The 24,292-nt window shown below is 29.7% G+C and overlaps 2 protein-coding genes across 2 annotated transcripts, besides 17 other annotated features; both read right to left on the bottom strand.

The window, feature by feature from the left end:
- Positions 1-319: 319 nt before the first annotated feature.
- Positions 320-344: a microsatellite.
- A 146-nt stretch (positions 345-490) lies between these two features.
- Positions 491-535: a microsatellite.
- Positions 536-1,325: 790 nt separating this feature from the next.
- PVX_110825 (Pv-fam-d protein) lies at positions 1,326-7,489 on the bottom strand (the record flags this gene model as incomplete). Its single annotated transcript, XM_001608340.1, has 2 exons — positions 1,326-7,076; positions 7,289-7,489. The coding sequence occupies 2 exons, from the start codon at positions 7,487-7,489 to the stop codon at positions 1,587-1,589; spliced, it is 5,691 nt and encodes a 1,896-aa protein (XP_001608390.1). The 3' UTR covers positions 1,326-1,586.
- Positions 1,562-1,592: a microsatellite.
- Positions 2,054-2,161: a microsatellite.
- Positions 3,442-3,474: a microsatellite.
- Positions 5,091-5,114: a microsatellite.
- Positions 6,356-6,395: a microsatellite.
- Positions 7,490-11,805: 4,316 nt separating the features above from the next.
- Positions 11,806-11,902: a microsatellite.
- Positions 11,903-12,140: 238 nt separating this feature from the next.
- Positions 12,141-12,839, bottom strand: PVX_110830 (hypothetical protein; the record flags this gene model as incomplete). Its single annotated transcript, XM_001608341.1, has 1 exon — positions 12,141-12,839. One exon carries the CDS (start codon positions 12,837-12,839, stop codon positions 12,141-12,143), a length of 699 nt encoding a protein of 232 aa, XP_001608391.1.
- Positions 12,269-12,294: a microsatellite.
- A 279-nt stretch (positions 12,840-13,118) lies between the features above and the next one.
- Positions 13,119-13,142: a microsatellite.
- A 5-nt stretch (positions 13,143-13,147) lies between these two features.
- Positions 13,148-13,269: a microsatellite.
- Positions 13,270-16,829: 3,560 nt separating this feature from the next.
- Positions 16,830-16,965: a microsatellite.
- Positions 16,966-17,454: 489 nt separating this feature from the next.
- Positions 17,455-17,486: a microsatellite.
- Positions 17,487-17,775: 289 nt separating this feature from the next.
- Positions 17,776-17,810: a microsatellite.
- Positions 17,811-17,919: 109 nt separating this feature from the next.
- Positions 17,920-17,944: a microsatellite.
- Positions 17,945-18,365: 421 nt separating this feature from the next.
- Positions 18,366-18,385: a microsatellite.
- A 5,353-nt stretch (positions 18,386-23,738) lies between these two features.
- Positions 23,739-23,772: a microsatellite.
- The last annotated feature ends 520 nt before the right edge of the window (positions 23,773-24,292 follow it).

Here is a 24,292-nt window from a genome sequence, read left to right on the forward strand (position 1 = left end):
TATAATTTATAAATTAGCAATTTATAGATTCATTGATAGTTTTAAATTTATCAAAAAATTTTGTTTTCAAAGTATGTGCACTATATGAATAGGGAATCAATTTTTTCAGTTTAATTTTTAATTTAATTTTATTTAGTATTATTATATTATTTTATACTCTTTTGTTTTACGCTTATATTTAGATGTATTACATATCATTCTAACTATTATTAAGGAAAAAATCAAAAAGTTGTACCTGATTTATTTGTAGATATAAAAATAATTTCTTTCTTTTTCGACCTTTGCAAAAAACATGTATATTATCATACGAATTATGCAAGAAAATGTAGTCAGAAGTGAAAAAAAATAGTCGTTGCGAAATTGTTATATTTTGCATGATAACATAATAATGCAAGCGCATTTTGAGACATTTTATAAATCGTTGCAGTGTTCCTATTGTTTATTGTTTTTTATTTTAACCTTTCGAATGTAAAAATAAGAATCTACAATGATAAAGCAGATGGAATCAGAAATATTTAAAATATTAAGTAAAACATAAAACGTTATTTTTGGGGATTTATCGCAACAAATTGGAATTAATGAATGGTTTACGTTATATGTGCCGTAACAGAAGCGATTTCTTCCATCAATTCGAATAGCCTACTAACAACATGACACATGGGGTATATAAAACTATGCAAAAGGGATTAACTACTTTTATGTTGCTATACTCATTCTAAATTTGTTATATAAAACGCAGCAATATTTTTGTTGTTTTCGAATATTAACTTTGTATTTTTATGTGCCTACGTACAAATGCGTGTAACAAAGACTTTTTTTTTTAAATAGGGGAAATTGAAAAAAACCCTGAATTGCAAATAAGAGAATGCGAAAAAATTGAAGGATCTAATAAGTTCCTCCTGAGATTAACAATTTTTTGAAGAACTCTCACCTACATGGGTGACATAAAGCCGAAATAAAGCAATACAAATATATGTGTCTTTTTTTATAAGCTTTATATGCTTGTAATAAATTGAAATTTACTCACAAGGAATAATTAATTAATAATTAAAATGTTCATGTGTAGTAAAAACCAAAAGAAACATACATTTTTTAACGAAAAATGCATTAATTCAATTACATTAAGAATAACTTTTTCTTATATTAATTATGAAACGGAAAATATCAGTGAGTTTTCAAACAAATCTGTTAATTAAAGGAAAAAAAAAAAAAAATATATATATATATATACATATATATTTGTGTATATATACATATATATAGTACAAATGAAACAAACCATTTAATATGTATTTCCATTAATAACCCTATGCAACAATAATAAATTTAAATGAACAACATAAAAATGGCCTATTTATATTAAAGGGGTATACTATATTACAAAAAACTTAAGTTAAAAAAGAATATATATATATGTGGTACAAGTCAAATCTTATAAAGTATTCTCGAATACGTACACCCATATATATATGTATATATAGGTGCTTATACATGTGCCCTCTCTTGAAAACACGAAATTTTCAATTCATTCAAATTTCTACGTGATTAAATTTAAAGGCTTTTAAACACAGCAATTCTTGGTGATTCTATCTTATTTCGAATTTATTGCTTTCGCTAAAACATCTAAACAGTTTGCCCATTTTACGACACTTTGTTAATTTCATATTATAATACACTATCATGGCGAGAAGTACGAAAACGGTACCAAAGGCTACATTTGGTAAACCTGCTGCGTAAAATGCGACTAAACATACTAACGTTATTAAAATTGGAGTAAGTACTTTATATTTCTTGATGTAATAAAATGTTTTATTTAATTCCGTTTCTGGCTTAATCAAGAAAGCATCACTCATTAAAGATCTTTTCATTGAATTCATTATTTCTACTTCAAACATGAAATCTATTTTTTTGATTAATTTTACAATCTTTAATAACAAACCTTTCTTATTAAACATTCTTAATTTGGATGGTTCATCTTCATCTCCTATAAATGGTAATACTTTTTGTAAAATGCTCTTTTTTTTCCTTTTTAAATTTTCTATGCTTATATCATAGTCATCATCTATATCTCTCCTTCTGCTACGATTTCTTCTACGATCATCCCTTCTGCGATCATCCCTTCTGCGATCATCCCTTCTACGATCATCCCTTTTATTATTATCTCTTCTATAATCGTCTTCTCTATTATAGTCTTTTCTATTATTTCTCGCTTTATCATTTGAATCTTTATAATTTCTATCACGTCTGAATTCATCAGGGTGTAAAATATTTTGTTCACTGCGTCTGAATGCTTGATTTATCTCCATAGGTTTATCATTGCGTTTTAATGTGTCGGATTTTTTACTAGTAAAACTTTTACGTTTCAAGGTGTAAGAAGACTTCAAAGAATCATCATCCTTTTCTGATTCTTCATGTGATTTCACGGAGGCTTTATCATCATCTGCTATATGGGCTGATTTCACAGACTTGTTATCGTTGTCTCTTGATCTACTGGATTTCTTTGTATCAATTTTTTCATAACTTTCCACTACCTTATAAAGTGTATCAAATTCTTTTTCATCATATTTTAAATCATCATGTAGCTTGTCGAAGTCTTCTTTACTTTGTTTTAATACCTTAGGTTGTTTATTTAAGGTAAAAGCTTCATCTAATTCGTCATATAGATCATCTATATTGTCCTCATCAGAATTTAATGAATTAGATGATTTGTTTTTATCTTGGGGTTTGTCTTTTAATGAATGGAAGGATATCACAGAATGGGAATCATCTTTATCATTTCCTTTTCCCTTTTCTTCATTGTTTATTTTATTAATGCTTCTTTTTGAACCCGAGTCAGCATCCTTTAACGCATTTGATGGTTTTGCAGAATCAGACTCCTCGTGTGGTTTATCAGAAATGCTCTTAAGCACCTTCTTGTCTTTGGATGAATGAAATGAAGCCTTTGAACCATAATGGTCAGAAGGAGCACCTGGTTTATCAAGGCTTTTCCTAGACCTATTTCTACTTAATACACTATACATGCTCTTAGTCTCACAAATAATAGTAGTATAGCGAGGCTTATCAAGGCTTTTCCTAGATCTATTTTTACTTAATACACTATACATGCTCTTAGTCTCACAAATATCAGTAGTACCGCTTGGTTTGTCATCACTTTTCTTAGCGACATCATTATTTACTTTTGAAGAAACAAATGACTTCTTAGAACCATAATAATCATCGTGGTCCTTTTTTTTATCCAAAATTTTCTTATCCGCGCTACTATCTTTTCTTACAACAAGTGACTTCTTAGAACCATAATAAACACTACCATCCTTTGATTTAACTAATATTTTCTTGACCACCTTATTATCTTTCGAAACGACCAAAGAACTTTTAGAATTATAATAATTAGTACCATTGTTTGATTTAGCAAAACTTTTTTTTGGGGTGTTTTTCTTGCTTAATACGCTATATTGACTCTTAGAATCATGGTTATCACGAATGGAACGGGTGTCTTCATAATACTTACCTTCTTTTTTAACTAATTCTTTCTTATCTCTATTATTACGTCCTGATATATCGGATCGACGATCAGAGTAGTTATCCTTCTTTTTCGTATTAGTCTCTTTCTTACTCCTACCATCATGCGTTAATCTATCAGATTGGCTATCAGAACGGTCATCAATTGACGCACCATCATAATGTGTTCTATCCCCGTCATCATTTGTGTATCTATCAGATTGACTATCAGAATAATCTTTATCCTCTGATGAACCATATGAGTCATCAGATTCCTCTTTTGGTGCATATAACGATTTTTTAGTATCGCTACGAGGCTTTAATTTATTAACTCCACGCATAAAATCTCTTTCAAGCTGTATATTAAGGATCTCCTTTTTAAACTTCTCATAGTGTTTTAAGGCGTCGAATCTTTTCTCTGTAGAAACAGAATGTTTTAAAATATTAAACTTTCTTTTAAAATCGTCAGTAAGTTGCATAGCACTCAAAAGTTTATTCTTGTAATTATCTGAGTTAATTAATTTAGCAGCCTGCCTTTTATAATTTTCGTCATCCTTTTTCAATAGATGGAAAAGTTTCTTATTTCTAATATCCATGGATTTACCGGATATAGTACTAGCATTGTCACCCTTTTTGGACTTACCACTTATAAAGCTATCTTTGTCATCATTTTTGGACTTACCACTTATAAAGCTATCTTTGTCATCATTTTTGGATTTGCCAGTTATAGTGCTATCTTTGTCATCGTTTTTGTCATCATTTTTGTCACTTTTTCTGTCACTATTTCTGTCTCCATTTCTGTCACCATTTCTATCGCCATTTCTATCGCCATTTCTGTCGCCATTTCTGTCACCATTTCTGTCACCATTTCTATCGCCATTTCTATCGCCATTTCTGTCTCCATTTCTGTCCCCATTTCTGTCGCCATCTTTTGAGCGATCATGGATGTCACTATCTCTGTCATCAATCCTTTTTAAGGTTTTGGTTACATCGCTCCTTTGGTCATCAGCCATTTTTGCTTTATGAACTGCACCCTTGTATTTGTCATACCTTTTATATTCGCCTTCATCATTCTCATCTTCATATTCATCATCTCCATATTCACCATCGTCATGTTCATCATATTCATTTTTCGATCTCTCTGACTGCTCGTTATCGCTGTATTCGTAAAGCTTCGATGAGTCAATTTGCTTGCTCTTCAACACATCCAATTCGGCTTGGTGATTACTTCCATTGTTTCTCGGTCCCTCAAATCTGCTGTTTGCATTATTTATTCCATTCATTTTTCCACTTCTTTTTTGGCCGCTCTGTGGACCACCTTTTGAAGGATGTACCCCATTTTTAGGAAGGTTCTGTTTCTTTAACCTTTTAACCCCCTTTTCAAAAGCGTCATCAAGTGTTTCTCCATCCACTTGTTCCTTAAAAGCATTATAGTGTTCCAATGCATCATCTAGTCTGTCTTCATTTACAGTATTTTTGTATTTTTCAAATGATTTCTCCATAGTAGCCGCACTAACTTGTGCCTCATGTTGTGCATTTTTTACATTTCTTCTATTTTTAAATCGATTATAAAGACTTAATTGGGGATTTTCCTCATTCCTGAAATTATCATAATGTTCATTCGAATCACCTTCACCTCTGGATCCGTCATATCGATTCGCGTCATAATTTTGATCATACATTTCATCATATATTTGTTCGCCTTCTTCATTTTGGTCATACTCTTCAGTATGAATTGGTTTCCTCCTACCATCATTCAATCGACCAAATCGTTTGGTTGTGCTATCTTCATCGTCACTGAATCTCTCCATGTGGTTCATATCATCTACCGCTCCCAATTGGTCAAATTGTTGATTCGCTTTCTCTGTATCTGAATGTTTATCAGATCTTCTGTTAGCACCGACATCGCTTTTTATTAAATTTTCATCATTTGGGGGCAATCCATTCTCCATTAGCCTAGTAACCTCATTTTCAAAATCAGCATCAAGTTGTTCATCATTAACTTTTTCCTTAAAAGCATTATAATGTTCCAATGCATCATGTAGTTTCTCTGAATCCTCTTCATCAGTATCCTCACTATTGTCATCCGAGTTTTGATCGTCCTCTAGATTCTGAGCAGTGCTTCCATCAGGTCTTAATGAATTATATGTTTTGCCATAATCATCATCACTTATTTTATCAAAATGCTTGTCCATGTTAACACTTCGCATTAACGAACTGTGTAACTTCTTAAACTCGTTATCTCCCTTATATTTTTCAAACATATTTCCAAAATTATCTTCACTTGGGTATTTATCAGCTATTTCATTAACTCCCTCTGCATCTCCTTGTGATTCCATCTGTATGTTTGCGTCATCATCAGGATTTAATGCCATATATCCCTTTTCAAAATCATCATCAAGCGTTTCTGCATTCACTTCTCCCTTAAAATCGTTGTAATAATTCAGCGCATCGGATCTTCTGTTCGAATCATCATTATTGGATAATTCTTCATATTTTTGTTCAAAGTTAGCGACACTAGGAACATTATTATTTTTATTAAATCCTTGCTTTCGATTAATGTCACCCTTAATTTTACGAAAAGGTACTTTTCCATTACCACCTCGTTTTAATGAGTAAAATTCTTCCTTAAAATCATCATCGATTTTTATATCATTAACTTTATCTTGAAAATCACTGTACTGTTTTATCGTTTCGTGAGATTCATCAAAACTGTCACTAACACTTGGTACCTCAAATTGTTTACTTGAGCTGCTATGATTACCCCTCATTTTTTCGAAAGCTACATTTTTGCTCACATTATCACTAGATTTAAAATTATCAAGTGTCCTGTTTGCACGGCAATCAAATTGTAATGCTGAATAATTATTTTCAAAATCTTCATCGAGTTGTATTTCATCACAATTTTCTTTAAAATTATTGTAACGATTTAAAGCTTCCAATCGTTTTGCAGAAATATTGTCACCTGTTCGCGGGCTATTTGATTTAGCTGCCTTGCCAACATTTGATGAACCGGGTGATTCCTTAGCATTCATCATAGAATTATAATTTGGATTAAATCCTTTATTATTACCATTTCTACCACCATCTTCTAGATGAGTGTATCCATTTACAAAACTCTCATCTAGTTGTTCGTCATCAATATCTTCTTTAAAGTTATTGTAATGTTGCAAGGCGTCCAACCTCACTCCCAACTGATTTGGATCATTTTGAGCCTCATTTAATTGATTAAATTCGTTATCGAAAATTAACGAATCTAATGACTCCCTCGTCATATTTATGCTATTATTACCGCTTCCACTGGCTTTCATGTTAGCCTTTCTCACACGTCTATTATTGTATACTGAATCATCTAAGCGTTTTTGAAAATTGCTATCGAGAAATATTTCATGCAGATGTTTTTTAGAAGAATGGTAATTTTCCCTTAGCACATCTGCTTCTCTGTCATCATAGAGTTCATAATTTGGCTCAATGCTTATATTTGCATCTCCAATTAACAGTCTGCCCGACCTCACACCCAATGCATTTAGTCTCCCTCTGCTAGCCCATGATTCACTGTAGGTTGAGGTAGCATGCGTCTATAAAAATTGGGGAAAAAATTCACCATGTAACATGTGCGAAAAATGAACGCATGTTTTGTTTTACAAAGTTCACGCAAAGGCTCCTTTATAAGGTGCATAGCATACATGCAAGCATATATAAATATATACACATGCATATACACATACACACGCATGTGCTGCAGCGACATATTGCGTTGCTAAAAGGCAAAATTTTCTGCTTGGCTTACCTTATCCGTATATTGCCATGTTGATGCTAAAACAATAAATGTGCACGTCTTGACCAAAAAGCAGAAGAACTTATTTGTTTGGTCACCCATATGGCACTCCGTTAGAGATTCTGATTCATTCTCAACAAATATATTATCATCTATATGATAGTTCCTTCGATAATTTTCAATCGTCTTAGGATTGTATCTTTTCCTAGTCATTTTTTACTTTTTTAGATTTATAAACATTTTACTGTAGGTTTCGTTAACTAAATATAAATATATGACATATAACATATAACGCACAGGGTATATTTAAATTCTAATTAGCGTAAGCTGAAAGGAACTATAAAATTTAAATATAAAAGAATTTCCCTTCTACATATAATAACAAGAGAAAAAAAAAAATGTACATAAATTACATTAATTTTGAAAATAGGTAACTACAGCGTATTAATAATATGTAATAATATATAGCACATAAAATTGTTAATTATACGTTAATACAACAAATTTTTCTTGGTATAGGCTTTTTCCCAATTACCGAAAAAAAAAAAAAAAATAACTTCTTTTCTATAAAATACAAAAAAATTGGGATACTTCTAAAAATAGCATACAAACTTTTATTATTAAATAATTTTTTTCGCGAACAAATAAACATAAAATAAAATATTAATTATACTAATTTCAATTTCAACTACAATTTCAATTTTTTTTAATTATTCTTCCTACATACATAAAAATATTCTATTCTGTACATATAAAAAGATTTAAAAAAATGTTGCAAACAACAATAAATAATATATAATATATAATATATTATTTAATACATGAGAGATACAGTAAAAATAAAACCCTGGAACATTTTTTTTTATTTTATATGCGGCTGCTTCTCTACCTATAAATTTGTTTTAATCGTAACTCTATAACATATAATATTATTGTTGCCATAGGAAAAAAAAAAAAAAAAAAACACTATACGTTATTTAAATAGAAACTAATTTTGAAAATAAAAAATATATAATAGAAGATACAAATAAAAATTTTTTAAGTTTTTTTAAATCCGATATCTAACCAATTGTTAATTTAGAATTTTTTTGGAGTACATGAAACCAAAAATAAAAAAAATAAAATGTAGTTTTCTTCAATAATCCCATTATTAAAAATCCCAATACAATATTTATTATTAACAATTTTGTTATAATATATGATTATATCCTTAATTTAACAACAAGTCTTTTTAAGGAAAATGAAATTTTCTTGGTTTTTTCTTAAAACATGGGTAAATTTGCTACAACCTGCAAAAAATTGCCACATAGGCCCATACAACATGTAAATTAAAAAAAAAAAAAAAAGGTAAATATGAGAATAATGCAAACGTTTTAAAAATAAGTTAATATGCAAATGCATGTAGCGTTACTGCAACGTTTCTAGGATTATTTTAAATGAAAATTTTCTTATAATAAAAAAATATAAGGACAAAATATCGCGGTATCCATTATTTGAAATAATGGCAAAAAAAAATATATATATATTTCTTTCATTTAATATATATATACGGTTTTACGCGTATTTCGTGTCCGAATAGAATAAACGCGTATTTTTGTTTTTGTTTCTCTATGAACTGATGAATATACATATGCATATAATATATATATTTATTTATGTATCTATACGCGTGATTTAATTTCAATATTATTAACGTGTAAATATCTATTTACATAAGTTGCAATTATCAAATAAGAGGAAGTACCCCTCTTTAAAAAACAGCAAAAAAATTGTCCTAAATATATGTACATATTTCTCTTTATATATGAGCTGAAAATGAGTTCACTGATTTTCTACAATAATAACATGTATCATATTTATATTCACATTTTATGCATAGATAAAGTAAAAAAAAATCAATAAGTCAAATTCGTAAATTATCCCGAATTATATAAAAAATAAAAAAAATAAAAAACAGCAAAATTTTAAGATTTCACTAATTTTTTTTCACGAAAAAAAAGGGCACAATTTTATTTTGTTATATATTGTAGAAAAAATGAGGAATATATTTTTCTTTGCTTCTTTTATGTGATGACTAATATTTTTACCATAATTTTATTTTAAAAGAATTACAATTGTATCAACTTTATCCTAATGCATAATTTTGCAAAAGTTAATTTTATGAGAAATGTATACATTAATATGAATTTTTTATTTGCAAATTAGTTAAATAATATTTTTCTTACTTTTTTCTTTTTGTGTGCCTTTTTTTTAATAAATATCTCAAAGAAAGAGCAAAATCATATACAATCTTTTGTCTGAATGCAAAATAGCGCTTATCCATAATATGCGAACCAGAACATTTTTACGCAATAGTATATATAAAAAACATATAATATATTGTACTAGACAGAATTGTAACTCATTAGTTTGCCACCTTTTTTTTCAAAAGTTGTGCCTTTTTTATATGGATTTTTTCTCAGTTTCTTAAATTCCAAAAGATGAATAAAATTCACTTTAATTTTTCCTTGTCCAATTGGTAAAATTGTGGTCTACATATAAAAATTTTTACGCTAAAATATTTCCTCTAATTAGAGAAAGTGAAAAAACATAGAACAGTTTCTACATTCACTGATCTTATTTCCTTTAATAACTTTTCCTAAGTCTTCTTCGGCTAGCTTATAAATTTATGGTTGACTGTATTAATTGACACTGTCTAATTAATGCCGTTCAACTAGCTAAGAAATTTTATTGAAAGGTAGCACTAATAAAAAGTAGATAAAAAAAAGGAACGTTCCAATATTATTATTTAAAAAAAAAATGCTTTATTGCAACCTTCTTTTAGGAAAACTCCAAACCATTATCGTGTTTCCCAACTTATTTTCACACCTTTTATCATTGTTGTGTACATTATAATGTAGGGCGTACTTTAATATTTACACTATAACATTTTTAATTACTTAAAAATTAGAACCTTCAGTTGCACTTGTATTTCTCTTTTCCCATAGTGCAGTTTTAATTTTACGCTTCTCTTCATCTTTTTCTCATTTTGCATTTTAAACGGATATTTAAAAGATTCTTCACATTTAGCCAAAACGTAAGGCGATGTTAATATGCTAGGAGGTCCACTTTAAATATGATCGAAAAAAAAATATATATGTGCATATGTCACTGTTTACTATCAAAAGTGCTATTCCCCTTTTTGTCATTTGATGGTGTTTACCACTATATCTATTAAAATCAGTTCATAAATGGGACATTTTGCCACCTTTTCCGCTTTTTTCTGCGTTCTCTATAATTAGCTTAATCACGCTGATAGAGAACCCCCCTAATGACAAGACTATCCAACGTTCTCTTTTAAAATAATATATATATAATGTACAATGTAACGAGATAATGAATCGCACCTCTCGAGCGAACAATAAAACTCGCTTTTAAATTGACTTATCCACGTATTCGCCTTTTTGCAATGGTGTTCTTTTCATTCTTCTGTAACGTAACTGATTGTCTATTTTTCGAATCAGTTCATATTTTCCTCAGAAATGGATAGCTTTGGAAATAAAATAATCTTATTCGCCACTCTAGTTGCCTCCTATTCTGCGGAGTTTACATTATAACTTTAATTAAAACATTTTTAATATATTTTTGTCTATAAAGGGGGAGCCCCACAAAGTAGCATGTTCCGTTAATAATATGGAAATTTCTGGATTCTAAAATTAAGTAACCAATCAGTAGAAACATGATGAAGGACAGGGTTTCTCTTCGTATTTACTTCGAAAACCTTTTATAGCATTAGTTTGGTCTGAGATAGCACAGAACCATATTCTCCATTGGTAGGGCAGCAAAACATACATACCAGATGTTACCCTACTGTTCATATGTGTGTATATACGTACGGATGTTCATATGCGCCTTAGATCACACGTATGTGACAACTTTATATTTAACTATTGGGAAGAATGCCCGTTTGCTACTAAAAAGTAGCAAATAAAAACAGGGCTTATATGAAGGATCTGTGTTACGCATAGCCCATACGAACAAAGAATATAAAATTTTGGAAAGCTGAATAAATTATTATATCTAAAAAAGGCAATTCTCAATATATTATAATTTTACACAGATCATCTGTCTACAAGATCAGGCTGTAAAATAACTGCCATCCTCCTTTTTAAGAAACACACATATATAATATATATATACGTTGCAACATGCGGAATTGCCAACATGCCTCTTCTTCCTCACCATTCCCATTACGCACCAATGTCTATACAGAAAAATGCAATAACAATGAAAGCAAAGCTGTTCCCTGTTAACAAATTTATGTCACAAATTATTATATTTAAATTAACACATGTAAAAGTTGGTGATTCAAATCAGTTCTTGTAAATAAAGCAAATAACACATTTTTCGAACATCAAAAATTTCAAATCATGCACTATATGTGTATATATTAATATACATATATATATCGATCAAATTTTCACGAATCAGCTAAAATGAAGAAATTTTAGCACTAATTCGCACAAACTTTCGTAAAACAAAAAAAGGAAAAATAAGGGGGAAAATGAGAAGAAAAAGGAAAAAGGAAAAAAAAAGGAAAAGGAAAAGGAAAAAGCTTTAAAAAATATGAACACACATATAAAAATCATGTATACATGTCTAATTGGGGTAAGGCAGGAGATCATTAATAACGTGCTCATGTTGCGGTATATTAAAAATGTAAATCTCCCTCCGCAAATTGGTCGTAAAAGCACGTTTGCGCTGTTGTTTGTATGTATACCCTGCCTTAGGCACTACTCATTAGCATATTCAGTTAATAGACAAAAAAATAATTTCTATGTACGCAAATTGACACCTTTCAATATGTAATTAACCTTAAATGTTTTTATAATTCTGGGTTACTTTCTGCATGATGAACTATATTTTGGCATTTCCATACTTTAGCAAAAAGATATGCTATGATAAAAATAGTTGCAACCCCCGTCACGAAGGCAAATTGGGTAGAAATTTTTAATAACAATAATGTAATAAGTGTTCCAAATAGAGCTGGAGAAAGTACTCTATATTTATGCATGGCACTCCAAATTTTCCCCTTTTTATTGTTTCCTCTAATCGCAAAAGGGAAGCCACTGCTGCCATCGCTCAGAACGTCTAACAGTTCTAATTCAACTTGTATGTTTAACTTTTTAACAAAAGTCTTAGCTTTTGATATAAATGATCTATTACCATGGCTATCACTATCCAACTCTTTTAATTTTTTCAATTTTGATTCTTTGTAATTTTTCAAGAACGAATTATTTGATCTAGCTGTGTTTAATCTTTCATATGTCGACTCTATCTGCGAATTTGTGCTGCTATACATATCACTGTTCGAATTATCAACACTATATTCTGTTGCTGATTCATCATACATTTCTTCATCGTAATCATCCACAAAGTCATCTTCATAATATTGTAAATCCGTTTGGGATACATCAGCAGGAAAAAATCGTGCAATATGTTGCCTTTGGAAAAGTGATCGTCCAATCCTTCCATTTAATGATTTATCGTGGAACACCTTTCCCAGCGAATCCCCTAAGGGCATAAACTATAAAAATTTTTAAAGATATTTTTTTCATAATATAGGAATAACCATTTAACTGAAAAATTAAAACATAGGCGCAAATTATTACTGCAGCGTGAGCAAACAACATAAACGAATATGCAAATTTTCCAACATGATCTTTATCCTTACATTGTCAGAATTCTCCCATTTCCAGCATATTAAAAAAAGGGAAAATATGTAAATTTTGGACAAAAGGTTATTCATATTTATTTTTTCTCTCGTAGTTTTTTATGCTTGAGTGTTTTTTTAAAAGCAACCTATTTCTTTTCTTTTCTTTATAAATATATACAAAAAAGCTGATTGCAATAGGTATATTATTTCGACTTTTTCGTTTCCCTTTGACAAATAATATTCAAAAATGTTATTATTAAATTTGTGATAATAACACAAATAATGTAATTTTTCCTCAGCTTATTATTTTTGTATGTTCTCAAATATGGAACATTAGCTTCCTCTTCCAATTTTAATGATGAAAAGTAAAAACCATACTATTAGCAAATGAAGAACATTTAGAACAACATTGTATTTGCAGCAGAAATCTTTACACTTCATTAAAATGCATTATTTTATATGCTTTTATTTTATATAAAAATAATATATTCAAACGAAAAATAAATGTGATTTATAAAAAAAAAAAATTAATGACGTGGAACAGTTGGCTTAATTTACAAAAATTCCTAACAAATCATATGCAAACCAGGAGAAAAGGTGATATTTATATGTATGCGTATTGTGGCTGCAGTCTTTCTGAAAACTATGCAATGTAGGTCCGTTATTTAGTAACGAAAAAGGGGACGAAAAAAAAAATAAATAAAAAAAATAAAATAAAATAAAATAAAATAAAATAAAATAAAATAAAATAAAATAAAATAAAATAAAATAAAATAAAATAAAATAAAAAATATAATAAAATAAAATAAAATAAAAAATATAATAAAATAATAATAAAATAATAATAAAATAATAATAATAATAGCAATATTATAGCAATAATAGCAATAATAGCAATATTATAGCAATATTATAGCAATATTATTATAGCAATATTATAGCAATATTATAGCAACCCATATGCATTAAAAATATTAAAAAATATATTAAATTTTTCTTTTTAGATGTATCGCGAAAGATATAACAAAACGGTAAATAAAATGGTAGCACTAATCGTTAATCGTTTTAACCCTTTTTTGGCTTTTTCGTTTTCTCCATTTGCAAAATTCTATTAAAAAAAAGAACTCATTCGTATCGGTTAACAGAATCATCCGAAATTTCATAAATTTTATTTTACGTAGAAATCTCCTTTAAGGTCATTTTTGGGGATATCATTAAAACATTAAAATAACTTCTAAAGAAGGAATAAAACGTTAACCGTAATGACAAAAATAAATAGAAAAATATACCTTTTCAAATTACTAAAGTATATCCGCGTAAACTATGTATATATGCTTTTAAATAGCGTAATGCATAAAAGCCTAAAATGCAAAGCAAAAATCCTTCAGCAAACTTACATTTTAAGTTTATAATAAAATGTAAGATAAGTTAATTTTTTTTCTGCATCTACATCCTCTTAAATGATAATATGAAAAAATATTTATAGACAATATGTGCGATAAATTTATGCTTATATTACCCTAAAACTTATATGTTCAACAAATTTTAGTGCATAACTCGATCGGTTGAGGCAGTACTAAAGCACAAACCGTTCGAACATGTTTATATGTCCCCTTTTAGAACTATTTATTCGAGTGAATATTAAAAATGTAACTGCAAAATAAAAGGGGAGGGGGGGAAAAAATAGTTCCACTGAAAGGTAAAAATAATCCAAAGTTATCTCAAATGATGAAATAAGATTTAAAAATATATATGCACTATATTTACCTCCATTTTAAGTGTAACCACACAACTGCCTTTCCCAAAATTGCTAATTTTTCTGATAGTCGTAACTCTCGTTGTTTGCTTTGCACACAGTTCGCCTTTTTTTTACGATAAAATTACAAGAAAGGTATAATTAATTCAATGGAAGTTACTCATTTTATCACTCCATCGTGTAGAACTCCAATACTAAAAAGGTATAATTTTCCTATCTGCATATACTCACTAAGGAGTAGCACCTGCCTTGCCCCCATCCCTGTTAACAAATGGACCTTACAAAGGAAATTCAAAAAGGGTTTTAAAAATTGAACATCAATAGTAATACATTCCCCCCGTTACGTATAACTGTGTCTATGATTTACTATTAACGAAATTGTGTAAAGATAATCGTTTTATTCTTAGCATTATATATGTAGAAAAAACTTCATAGTTTTTTTAAAAAAAATACAATGTTGACACTATCTATGCTAGGCTCATAATCCACTAGTTATGCTTTTCTACAAAATGCTTATACCAACTTGACAACGTCCTAAACAGGTTCTCTATCTACAACGCCTTTTGTTCCTATAATTCTAAATATATAAAGTGCTTTATCAATGTGACAACGACGTAATATGCTCTGATTGGGGGACTATAAATAGAACTATAAACATGGCAGTTCATTAAAATAACACTTATGGGGAAGAAGTAACTAGGGGTGACTAACAAAGGGGCCTTATGCACCCTAATCATTTTAGCATGGCCATTCGGGTTCGTCTCAATAAACACCCAGCACGGTACTACCCACACGTGTGCCAAAGGAATCCAAATAAATTGCCAGAATGTTAACATTAAAAAAGTAAGCAAGTACACTGACAAATGGATAAAAAAGCAAGTGAATACCCCTTCTGGTGAAGCGTCTTCCTCTACTTCCTTACTCACCACGGTAGCTTAATTTATCGTGGACATACGTTTAATTATCCTGCACCTGTTACCTTCTCGAAGGACAAGTAAAATATTTAAAAAATATGCTCTTTTTCAGAGCTCTGCAATTTTAATTCTGCAACAAATTTTATTCTCCCCTAAAGAGAGATGATTAAAAAGGGGCACACATACTTGTGTACATTTTTAGACTCTGCAAATTCCCCCCTTTTGTGTATGTGCTAAATTTCTGCTTTCCTGGTAATTATAATGGCTTGTACTTTTCCCTTGAATGAATTGCTAATTAGCGATATCCACTACATCTGTGCGTTACACATAAGGAATGTTCCACTTAACTAGCGAGTAATACTTTTTCAATTTGGAATCCAGTCGCATAATGCTGTGTTTTATATATTCAAAGGTGGCAAAAGTAAGGGGCGTCTACTGACACTTTAAGCGTGTTCTAGGTTAACGAACCGTGTCGAACGTTTTTCACAAATTATGTATATATGTATAGTTATACATACACATATGCACGTGTACAAATATAGCATGGCGTGTTTAACAAAAAGGCAAAACAAAAGAAGCAGAAACTAAAAATTCACTTCAGTGAACGTTAATAATACCACTATTGTATATTTTTCATTCGAAAAATACAAGTTTGAAAAGTTATTGACTTGTGGCATTTTTAAAAGGAACACAAAACGTCTTTGTGCCATTAAAGTGTAGAAATACATAAAATGTCATTTATATAATAATATTAAGAATACAAAAACAAAAAATTTTAATCTTTTTTCGTATAAATATAAATAAAACAAAAAAGACACTTTTCAAATAAATTAAACCTAAAAAATGAATCCATTTTTTACATAAAATTGACATAAAAAAATTCAGATAAAATTAGGCAAAATGGGATAAAAAAAATATAGTAAAAAGTAATAAAAGAATAATATATAAAATGTAATATAATAAAATGTAATATATCGAATGTAATATAATAAAATATAATGCATAATATATAATATATAATACATAAGATATAGTGTAATAGAATAAAACAAGGATTTCTTAAAAATACGTTTCATTTGTGACAATTAAACAAACTTAACAATTTGCATTGTTCATTAAAACACAAACGCACGAGTTTGAACTCTGCAACAACGTACACAAGCGGATTGAAAAGGCTTTTAAAAAATAAAAGATTAAAATTTTATGCCTCATATATAAAAAAGGTGAAAATACACATGGTACACACACATATGTATTTTCAGATAAATATATGAGTTGTTAAGTGTATTCCAAATATAGTATTAAATGAAAAGACTATTCAAGGATTATAATCCTTCGGGGGGAAGTCTTCTGAGAGGAGACAACCTAATAGTCCATAAAACCAAGATAGATGTTCCTCGATTTTCGGTTCATCTCCATAATGTACGTACATTTTCGTATTTTTATGAAAAAAAATACTATTAATATAAACAGCAAAATGACTAACAAAACAGCTGGAATGGCTTGACTAAACGATGAAGCCAAAATTGCGCCCAAAAAGAGAACGACGTGAGGAGAAAATATTTTATACTTACAAAAGAACGATTTTATGCGCTCCCTTTTTGATTCTTTTATGGAAACCAAATCATTTCCCTGATAATAACAATCTGATTTTAAGGCGCGGATTAATTCTAAATCAATCCTCTTATTTATTTGGTTCACAATTTTTTCCACTTTGGGTGTGTACTTCCCAAATATTTTCCATTTAATGCTATTCTTGTTGAAACCTTCGGACATTAATGATTCATAATGTTCTTCAATGGACTCTTCGTCCAACTCTAACAAATCAGCAATATTTTTTCTGGAGTATCCATTTTTTCCATTAGTTTTGATTTCTTCTTTACTCAGCAATCTACTAGGCTTGCGAACTAGCCATTCACACATGTGATTTTCCTTTGCACTCCATATTTCAACAGTGGCAACGGACTGAAAATGTTAGAACACGAAATCATAACGTGTGCACGAGTATAAATTAAATGGTACAGAGAATAAATTTCGCTGGGAAAAAAAAAATTTGGGGGATGAAAATGAAATGTCGAAAAACATAGGGAAAATTAAAAGCTCCCAAAAGAGGTGTAAAACACAAGCAAGAAGCAAAAAGTTGGCGAACAAAAAAAAAAAAAAAACGAACACACTAGTAAGGAATAGCATTTGTTTTTCTTACACTGCTGAATGAGTAGAATATCCATAATAAAACAGTGGCGATAAAAATTTCAGTCAAAAATAGGAATCCCGTTGATTTGGGCGAGAGGTGACATTTCGTAAAAGTTGCTAAAGCTTTAATGAAAAATCTTTTAACTATGTGCTTACAGTATATATAAAATTCAACAAATCTGCTATAATTTGTATCAAATTTCTTCATAATTATTTTATATTTGATCAAATTAGCAGTATCTATGGTTCATTATTAATGAACATAAATATTATTTGCTGTGTGGGGAAGTAACAAATATTTTTAAAGAAATATATTTTGCTAAATATATTTACCTAAGTAACCACACTACAAATACAATTAGCATAATGACATTGTTCTCTGTCATATTAATTTAGTATATGTTAAAAATATATATGTGATTTACTGAATCACATATTTCATTGTGTTTTGTTAACAAACATATTAACAAAAATGTACGCTGAGTGTAAATAGATATGTATGTATGCAAATACATATACAATGCATAATACATATGTAAATATGTATACAAATATATATATTCATGAACATTTCCTTACATATATGTATGTTGCATATATGTAAGCTCAAATATGTATCACAATACATACCAAACACTAAAAGATATTCGAATGTAATTATAAAACAAACATTAAATTTAAAAAAAAAAAATATATATATATTGTGAATCCAAAAAAAAACAAACTTTTTATTTAAAAAAAAGTTCATTAAAAAGGTGAGGAGATTCCCTTTATGAACCGCTCCTCTTCATAATGTTGCGTGGTCGAACATAACATATACATTGCCACATATATAACAAGAGTCACCGGAAACGACACCTACATATCCATATATGTATGGTGTACATATTACCTAAATATATAATTGATTTATATAACAGGGGGTTCGTTCCTTTATGTAACTAGGGATATATCCCCCCCAAGCGTAAGTAGTAAAAAGTGAACTGCCACAAACAACATACCTATGTGACGCAAAATGGAATAATTACAAATTTTCACAAATAAAAGGAAAAATAGGAGTTCTTTTCCCCTTTTAAATATGTTAAATGAAAAACATTTTCTGTGCTGTTTTTCAACTAATAATAGGCACATAAACTGCAAAGGAAATAAAGTGTATACGGAAAGAAACCTCTATACATACATTTCTTCATACATGCAATTCTTTTTTTTTTTTTTTTTATAAACGCCTAGCAAAGTGATTATTTTGACAGTGCAGCAGCAAACTAGGGGTAGAAACAGCGAAAGAATCATACAAAAAAAATTTACAATAAAGCAAAAATATAATTATATATATAATAAAATGTTAATTTAATTTATTTGTAAGCAATCAAAGGGTGTCAACAGCAATCCAAATTTTACAAAATAAATGAAGAAGGATTTAAACAGAGTCACGACATAGGGAGAGGGATTGTAACATTTGCACAAAAAGTAGCAAAATAAAATTTTTTTTTTTATGCGTTGTAAGATTTGTACCATTATTTTTTTTTTTTTTTTGCCATTTTAGTTTTTTAATATGAATAATAAAATTATTTTATAAAAATAAGTTAATAAGTTACCTTTTAGAATATCAGTAAGAATTAAAAAAAGTTTATTACAATAGCGCATTAAGAAAGGTTTTCATTCAAAATTTACACAATTTCCATTTCGTTTACGTTGCTCCAAAGGGGGCGAATGTATGTTAAAATCAAAACATAAACAAATACACCATACATATACATATGTACGAATTACTCATATAAATTAATTCTTAGCATAAAAATGAAATTAATTTAATTTCCCACGATTTTGCATCTGCTTCAAACGGGGTTATTCACAATATTAAATCGGGGGTATATTTTTACCAAAAAGATTAGATACATTGAAAAAAAATTCCAACAGGATTTTTTTTTTTTTTCCACTCGTATGTAATATCATATGCGAACCCCATTTTTTTAATCTATATTTATAAACTTTTATTTTATCAAAATTTTCAAGCTTTTTTGTGAAATTACACTATAAGTGTCACCATCACCCCCAAAAAAAAAGTCATACCTTCTATTGAGCATACATCGAATAAAAGCGGTTCATCTTCCATTTTCATATGACGTTTTTAATGAATACCTTTTCAACAGACGTTATATTGTTCATTCTTTGGCTATCCTTTAATTAGAATTTTCCAATTTTTTATTCCGATGGCACGTACAATTTTGAAATTAAATTGTTCTACAAAACTCCTCAGAAATAAGTGACCATCTATAACCCCTTCTCCATTCCAGCCCCGGCATCCTTCTTCCCCTTTTTAAAATCGCACACATTTAATTAGGTTTGTTGGTTCCACAACTCGTTAGGAGAGACTCTCAATACGCTCACTCCTTAGTATATGATTTTTTTAAAAAAGGAAAGCTTTAAAAAGGGAAAAAAAATATATATATCCCACAAAGTGCAAACTAATGAATTTTTTACATTTTCTATTAAAAAATGAAAAAACGAATTTGCAGTGTGGACAATGTTGAAAGGGCTATTTCCTTTGCTAGGTTTCATTTAGTGGTGACACAACGTGGTGCTCCTGTCAAGTACGTGTGGGGAGGACACACAAGAGCTCACACACATGTTTATATTACATATACATATGTGCATTTGCGTACCCATATTATAACGGAGTGCGCTCTCGATTATTACTACATTTATAAAGTTCATTCATTAAGCGATTTAAGTGGCACGCTTTGCAACCCACTCTGCAGTGTTAAAAAGATCTTTGCTGCATTTAACATCTGTGCGATACACAAATGGGAAGCTTATTCGTTTCGTGAAATCTATCAAATTTTTAGTTCGAACATGGGATTTTCAATATATCAGTATACATTAGGGAATTTCTTTTTTTCCCCCTCATCCGCAGGAGAGGCAAAAACAGCATAACAATCTCTCTGCATCAAATGTTGCGGCATGACAAGTCTTAAATATCGTCTCCTTAGTGTAGCATTCGCTATATAAGACTTTTTCGTGACAAAATAAAAAAAATGGAAAAACTTCAAATATAGGAATGATAGACAATCAGTTGTTATCTTCAAAAAAGGAAGCATATAAACAGTTAATTTTGAGAAGCAAAGGTGTTTATATTTAGAAAAAACGAAACAGTTGTAATTTGTACAAATGACAAATGTGTAATTCACATTAAAGCAAGTAAAGCTATCAAACTTGTTTCGTAAGTGAATTAAAAAAAGGTAGCTGCTAACACATTCGTGTAAGTGTATGTATAAAAAGGTACTTCAAAAAAAATAAAACAAAATAACATAGTTTCGATAACGATGCTGAAAATTGCGCCGTTAGAATAAAAGACAAATGCGACATCCTTATCAGGATGTGCACAACTTTGCGAAATTTAATTTACATATCATTAAAGATTCCGTATAATATATGCACACCTTGGGAGTATGTCACCTTCTCACCCATGCATACCTATATTTATAAAATGTACAATGTATAATGTGCGATTGCCGGAAGGGAGCTTAATTCTCCCGCACTGAAAAACTTGCAGAGACAAAACTTGCTGCATTTTGCTGTGCGGCATGTTACTCATCCGAAATATGCTTTCACTTGTGATTAGTTTGATAAGCTTCATGAATGCTATGGATCTTAGCATTTTTTATCATGAAGTAAAATAAGATAAAAGCAGTAACTATAGCAAATGTGATACAACCTAAAAGTGCGCTTGACATCGCACATATTAATGAGAGTGCAGTACCTATTATTGCTGGTGACAATACTTTTATTTTACGTAAAAATCGTTTTACGTTTGCCATTGTGCTCATCCTTCCACGCCTAGTACGCGCACATTCTATTTCATACTTCATCGCATTTTCGAATTGCCTTTCAATGCGTTTATCCATTTCACTTAAAAAGTTCAATATGCACCTTGTGCTTTTACTAACTAAACCTCGATTGCGTTTTTTGTGTTTATAATTAGATAATTTAACTCCATTGTATGTTAATGGATCTTCATAATTATCGTTGTACAAAAATTCGCTTAGAGATGACAAGGATGATACATTTGAATGTCCTGAAGCAGACTCCGTCATTTCGTAGTAATCCTTGGTTTTCCCTTCAGATAGCCTTGAAAAAGAATAATCACTTTTTTTAACATTGTCAGTTCCATTGGGGGGAAAATAAAGTGTTCCTCTTTTTCCTGTGCATGCATAATAATCCCAAAATGAACTATCAGTTTCTTTTAGACACCTGGCACCCTTCACGCTTGATTCTTTTTCTCCTACACCTTTGTTCCCCAGTGAGGTGCCGTAGGTGGCAGACTATACGAAAAGAAAAAAAAAAAAAAAAAAAAAAAAGTCAAATGTTTCATCATTTAAAAAAGAAAACATTTAAGTCCATATAATAACAAAATTTCTTCTTTAATATGAACTTTCATCAAAACAGTAAAGATGTAAGTAAAAAAAAAAAGTTGCTAGTGGTTATATTATCAGATCGCTCACCTTATTGAAATGTTCCCATGTCCATAGTAAAAGGGTAAAGATGAGAACTTTAACAGCATAAGGGAATAACCTTTTTGCTTCTTCCGTCTTTTGACATTCATTCACTGTTGTAAATTTGTTCGCGATAGTGCACTTCTTATCTGTGGCGTGGTGTCCCTGAAAACAACCCTTCTTCATGGTGGAGTTATCATAAGCCCACTTCATCCTTAATTATTCTTTTTATCCATAATAAAAAAGCGAATCAATCTTTTATAAAAATCGTTGTTGAACAGAATAAATATTTTCGTCTACTTGTAAAGAGCGAATTTTTTCTGCCTAAAGTATTTACCAAAATTCTTTAATGTTATTGAGAAAATAAAAATATCTTTTTTTTAATTACGACAAGACGATTTAATTCATGCCAAACGAATCAAAAATGATTATATTCTACGGTACATTGTCATGTTTATATATGCAACGTACTTGGTGCTATATTAATTTTATTTTTTCTGATCCAGATTTATTCTAAATATTGGGGGATTTTTTTTTTTTTTTCGAAGCGTAAAAAAGTTAAACAATTTAGTTAAAGCATACGCGATCCGGGAAGACTCGCTCACGTACTGATATTTTTAATGCAACATGGCAACTTAGTATGGCGATTTGTTAACCCTCCCATGCTTTCTATATGTACAAAAATACCCGTCCATATATATATTATATATATGTCGTGCCTCGGTACGCATTATGCATACATTATATCCCCTTCATGCGAAATCGTACGTAAGCAACTCGGTTGGAGAAGCGTCAAATATGCAAATTTAAATTTTAATACAAAAAGGGCCAAACGTGTTCAATGCTGTCCGAGTAAGAAACGAATGAACATATTTTTTTTTATGTTATTAATGACTAGGATAGTTTATTTTACAGAAATAGAACAGGTAACGTCTGATCGACCTATTTTTGTTCTGCGATAAAGAGCTAAAATGAATGCCGCGTTTTCTTTTAAAGAACTTAGCAACGATCATTATATGACTCCTTATACTGTATTTATTTTATACCTGTTGGCAATTCCCAATAAAATATAATAAGCAAAAATATTACATTTAAAAGTTAAATTTTTCAATTGATTATTTTTTTCCCCTTAAAACAGTGTACTTTATTGGGCACAACTGAAATGATCTAACAGGTCATTTGTACAATTTTGCACAATGCATAAATATATGTATACATAGTCGTGAAAAAAGACGGGTACAATTAAATTAGACCCAGTTGTAGTTAAAAATGTTAAATAAAAATTCTTCAAATGAAGAAGGGAAAAAAAATATATATATTCTACATCGAAAGATTGAAAAACCATATATTACAATTTCGCGTTTATTACATTATACTCGTTCAATATACTTTTTAAAGGAATTATTTCTATTTTCAGACTCAATGTATAGTTTTACCATCTTTTTTTTTTTTTTTTTTGTAACATTTTGGTAAAAGCTAATGCTAAATCGTTAGAATTATTCTTTTCCAATAAGTTGCCTTTTTAAAATATAAAAGCGGTTGCTACTTTGCTTTGCCTTAGCAATTAGTTGGGGTTATATATAAGTTCATCTATATTTTTAAGCAAAAAAATTAAAAGCGTTTGCATATAGATGAGGCATTATTTCCCAATAGCAAAAATGGTTGCTGAGCATCAGTATAATACTAAAGTGGTCATTCCAAATATGCAATTCATAAGTTACGTTTCTTTGTTAAGATTCTACATTTTGGTCCACAATTTTCATGTAAGAAAAAAAAATAATAATAAAAGGAAAGGATGCATTCCATTGGTTGTTGCGCTGCTGACTCTTATTGTGATTAAAAAAGGGAATCGATATTGAAAAGGGGTCGAACGGGGATTGAACTGGAATCAAACGGCGATTGAGCGGGATCAAATTGGGACTAAATCAACGCCTTGGATGACGCCGTATTTCAGTTTTGCTTTTC

The sequence above is a fragment of the Plasmodium vivax genome, chromosome 6, assembly GCF_000002415.2.
Source record: "Plasmodium vivax chromosome 6, whole genome shotgun sequence".
NCBI classification, from domain to species: domain Eukaryota; phylum Apicomplexa; class Aconoidasida; order Haemosporida; family Plasmodiidae; genus Plasmodium; species Plasmodium vivax.